This window comes from Octopus bimaculoides, chromosome 30, assembly GCF_046866305.1.
Source record: "Octopus bimaculoides isolate indiv1 chromosome 30, ASM4686630v1, whole genome shotgun sequence".
Lineage (NCBI taxonomy): Eukaryota > Metazoa > Mollusca > Cephalopoda > Octopoda > Octopodidae > Octopus > Octopus bimaculoides.
In genome coordinates this window covers 8065586-8070585 of record NC_142957.1, presented here as the reverse complement: position 1 = coordinate 8070585, position 5000 = coordinate 8065586, and the positions used below count along the sequence as shown (strand labels likewise).

The 5000-nt window shown below is 38.0% G+C and overlaps 2 protein-coding genes across 3 annotated transcripts in view; one reads left to right on the top strand and one right to left on the bottom strand.

The window, feature by feature from the left end:
* LOC106882704 (nose resistant to fluoxetine protein 6) overlaps positions 1 to 5000 on the bottom strand; it is a 58257-nt gene that overhangs the window by 6634 nt on the left and 46623 nt on the right. For both annotated transcript variants that reach the window (XM_089345809.1, XM_089345808.1), the window contains exons 7-9: positions 4752 to 4845; positions 4049 to 4141; positions 2057 to 2228 (exon numbers count right to left, since the gene is read on the bottom strand). In XM_089345809.1, the coding sequence (XP_089201935.1) occupies positions 2057 to 2228; positions 4049 to 4141; positions 4752 to 4845 (359 nt within the window). The remainder of the gene's footprint in view (positions 1 to 2056; positions 2229 to 4048; positions 4142 to 4751; positions 4846 to 5000) is intronic.
* LOC106871794 (uncharacterized) overlaps positions 393 to 5000 on the top strand; it is a 39559-nt gene continuing 34951 nt past the window's right edge. The window contains exon 1 of the mRNA XM_089345810.1: positions 393 to 529. The gene's annotated coding sequence lies outside the window, so the exon portion shown is untranslated. The remainder of the gene's footprint in view (positions 530 to 5000) is intronic.

Below are 5000 nucleotides of genomic sequence, written 5' to 3'. Positions count from 1 at the left end.
TGTGTGGCGGCGAGGTATGTTGAATGCACTTAAAAGTTATTCCACACCGAGGTTACGAATGGGTCTTTTACGAAATATTTACTGTATATTTACTAATATACCAAAAAAAAAAAAAAATTATGTAATGGTATCCACTTGAAAATAATTGTAAAAAACATTAAAATATTGTCTGTTTAAAGTAGGTTAAAATATAAATATTTAATGTACAAAGAACTTATATTTTTGAAATTATATTCACTTGAAAATATTTCTAAATGATTAAAATATTGTTATTTTTGTAAGCAATTGTATCCGTAAAAAATTTATTTGCAAAGAACAAAAATTGAAAGATGATGGACGTGTGTGTGTGTGTGTTTGTGTATGTTTCTGGGTAATATGGCGGGAGTTTTGCAGTGAGCACGAAGTGGATTGTGTTTATCTCTCCAGTCGAATTGTTAATTTGTCTGTAATAGCAATGCCCGGACAAGTCAAAATATCTTCGTTTTTTACTCCTTCGCCTGCAGTAAAGGGAGCCAGGAGCCCTTGTCCGGTAAGTTGAAGAAACAATAAGAATATTTTAATAAGTTTTAGCTTCTGTTTATATTTTATATGTTACCAGCCAGTGTTTGTATAGTTAATGTATATATGTGAGATATGTGTGAGTGTGTTAAATTTTAAGGCACGATAAGAAAATGACTCTCCCCAGACACAACAGAATGTGAGATAATAGTTTCACTTTAATAGTTTCGGTATTAAAGTGAAAGGGTCTGATATTAGATTAGAGAGATGTTATTGTTTCACTTTTGACACGTAATACTGCAATAGTGAAGGAGATGTGATATTGCACTGGGCTCGCACTGAGCAACAAGTTAAAAAAAGTTTTTGGCCCAAAACACTACCTGGACCGTAGGTAAGGCATGTGTAAAATTTGAATGAAATTGGTTGTGTAGTTCTCACAGACACATTCTAATCTTTATATATACAGGGTGTCCACAAGGTCTGGGTACATGGAGTAAATAAAATCATAACATAAACAATTAAATATAAGAAATAATAATTTCTTAAAGTATGTGTTAATCCTCATGTACCCAGACTTTATGGACACCCTGTATATATAGATGTATATACACATATGTATAATACATATATATTTATATACATATAGATATATGCATATACATATGCACATAGACATATACGTATGCACATAGACATATACGTATGTATATATACATATATATATCATCATCATCATCATCATTTAACGTCTGCTTTCCATGCTAGCATGGGTTGGACGATTTGACTGAGGACTGGTGAAGCCAGATGGCTACACCAGGCTCCAATCTGATTTGGCAGAGTTTCTACAGCTGGATGCCCTTCCTAATGCCAACCACTCCAAGAGTGTAGTGGGTGCTTTTACGTGCCACCGGCACGAGGGCCAGTCACACATTACTGGCAATGGCCACGCTCAAAAAGGTGTTTTTTTACGTGCCACCTGCACGGGAGCCAGTCCAACGGTACTGGCAGCGACCTCGCTCGAGTGATTTTCTAATGTGTCACCAGCACAAGTGCTAGAAGGCAACGCTGGTAACGATTACGCTCTAATGGTGCTATTTACGAGCCACTAGCACGGAAGCCAGACAGTTTGCTCTGGCAATGAACACGCTCGGCAGTGCTGTTAGTGCTTCACTACATATATATATATATATATATATATATATATGTATATATATATACACATATACATATGTATATATACATATCACTGGTACTTAATTTTATCAACGCTGAAAGGATAGAAGGCAAAGTTGACCTCGGTGGAATTTGAACCCAGAATGTAGCAATGGGAGATTTTGGCTGAAGGTAAGCAAAGCGGAGGGTAGAGAATAATTTGATTTACATCGACCCCTGTGATAGGCTGGTACGTTATTTTATCGAACCTTGAGGGACAGACGGCAAAGTCAGTCTTGTTCAGCTTGTGAATGGTATGGCAGATGGTATTAGAGTGTTTTTGTGGGGTGGATGGCAGGATGGTGGTGGTGGTGGGGAGATGATGGTTAAATAGACATCAACTTACCATATTTTTTGAGGCATTAGGCATAAAATTGTTGATGTAGAAAAGATTGTAATACCAAGAATTTTTGCAGAAGTCCTTCTCAATGCCCTGTGGTGGCCAGAAGGGGCCGTGTCCCATGTATCGGAACAATGGTACGTAAAGCATCATCAACAACATGTAAGGCGGGGTCAGACTGAAGAAAGACAAAAAACATCAGTTTAACTTGCATACTAAACACAATTGTAAACATTGTATTATATATATATATATATATAATAATATTAGGGACAAAATCCAAAATTACAGGTAAAAACTCAATTAAAATAAATTAATAAAAAATTAAAATTATATTGAGCTTTACAGATTAAAATATATATAAATATATAGTTTTAGGGAAAAGAACCAAGTTTCATGAACTCATCGATGAAAATCCAAGGGGTTGAGGATTCAACCCACTAATGGATAGTATCTATCCAATATACTGCTGGGAGGGTACCCAATTATTGCTACACTAGTGTTATACCAAGTGCAATAAATGGGAGCGGGTAAAAGGGGTTGTTTTTACCCCAGATTTGTATATCAATTAGTAAATGGGGGATAATATGGGTTCAGCATATTATCCTCCATTTTCTAATTGATATATATATATATATATATATATATATATATGGGAGAATTTACGAAAAAACAACAACAGACGAGGACAGGTGGTGTAAACAACAAAAGGATGTATTAGTTTAACGCTCGGGAATACAGAAAGTCTTTATATATATGGAAAAACGACAAAGTAGAAAATGCTAAAATACTTTTATAAGGAACGTTACAGAACCGGTTTCGATCCTTGAGATCTTTTCAACAGTAAATATGAATAATAGATTTTTAAAAAATTAAATTTTGGTAAATTTAAAAGAAAAGTCTTTTTTAAGACATATTTGTATAGTATTCAAGTAACGGGCATTTTTCTTGTTTCTGCCTGTCTCTGTCTCACTTGTTAACTCTTGAGGGTTCGAAGAAGGAGTGCTATGATAGTAGCAGTGTTAATTGGTTGGGTGTCCTAACCACTGGGCCATTGCGCCCCCACAATAATAATAATAATAATAATAATAAAGATGCCCGGATGCAATACCAGGCAGTGGCTCTCATGGCTTCTGATCTTAATTGATTGGAAGTGTTATCATGTACATTGTTTTGTCTTGGTATAAAAAGATGGGCTACAGCAAATATTCTGCTCAATACCACAGATTTGCTAATGCCCTGATGCAGTACCAGGCAATGGCTCTCATGGCTTCTGATCTTTATTGATTGGAAGTGTTATCATGTACATTGTTTTGTCTTGGTACAAAAAGATGGGCTACAGCAAATATTCTGCTCAATACCACAGATTTGCTAATGTCCTGATGCGATACCAGGCAATGGCTCTCATGGCTTCTGATCTTAACTGATTGGAAGTGTTATCATGTACATTGTTTTGTCTTGGTACAAAAAGATGGGCTACAGCAAATATTCTGCTCAATACCACAGATTTGATCATCAGTTGTTTGACCTTAACCAGTTGAGCATGTCCCTTAGTAGCTGATGATATGTGCATCTCTGATCATGAGCAGAAGTAGTGGGGGAGAATCATAGCCATGTGTTGAGAGGAATTCTTTGGGGTTTGAGTAATTCACCTTTGGAAACATGGCTCAACATCTTTAGACAAACCTTATTCAGGGACCTTTTGAGCTGGATGGGCTACTCGACCTGAAGAAAATTCTAACTGGGCCCCACCTGCAAGGTCATGCGCTGTTTACCTTGATATGCGATGACCATGTGGCGTACATATGGTTGTGATGCATGTGCCTGGTGTAACCTTATCAGATGGGTAGTCATAGTGGGTATACTGGGATTGAATATTTTACCCCAGTGTCACTTTGATGGCATGCACTGCTCTCTCACTCAATAATAATAATAATAATAATAATAATAATAATGGTGTACAGAGCAGGAGGGTCTTATGGTGTGGGAGATACTTACCGCCAGAATCGATGGATGTAGAAGTAGACCCAGTTCATCTTGCCACCATTGGCTTTCATGGCCCTTAGGGTACTGTAAGAGACTAGGAGACCACTGTAAAGGGAGAATGAAAGACAGTGAGTATATGTGTGTGTGTGAGAGAGAGAGAGAGAGAGAGAGGTAGGTGGGGTTGAATAGGTAGGTGACAGAGAAGGGTAGAATGGGATGGAAAACGATGGAGAAGGGAGTAGTGGGAGGTAGTTGATAGAAAGTTGTTGTAGAGGGAAGGTTAGGGAAGAGGATAAAGAGAAAGAAAGTGGTAGAGAGAGAGAGGTGGGACAGAGAAGCGTGTGGTGGGAGGCAGAGGTGGGGGACGGTTGTGGTGGGAGGTAGGTGTTGTACAAACAGACAAGTCTAACACACACACACACACACAGCCTATCATACTCACACACAACTACATACACACACTCACACACACAACCACACACACACACATTAAAATCTCAAAAAATATTAAATGATAATGATGATGGTAGTGCTAGTAGTGGCGATAGTGGTAGTGGTGGTGGTGGTGGTGTTGGTGGCAATGATAGCAAAGGTGGTAGTGGTGTTGATTATTATGATAATTATGCTGATGACAGAAAAGCCAAGAACAATAAAGATGAGATGATGACGATGGTAGCGGTGGTGGTGGTGGTGGTGATGACAGTTTTCTGCTTACCTCAGTAAGAAAAATGAGTCGACAGAGACCAAAGCATTGGCGATGGCCTGGAATGCAAATCCTTTGATAATCTGGAGAGCAGGTACGGGGTTCGCTGTGAGCAAAGAAATATAGGCCAGACTTGTACTAAATCATACACAACAAACTACTATACAATTCACAACTTTTCAGACTTTAGAGACAAAACAATTATTCTTTTACTTGTTTCAGCGTAGCCATGCTGGAGCACCACCCTAAAGGGTGTTAGTC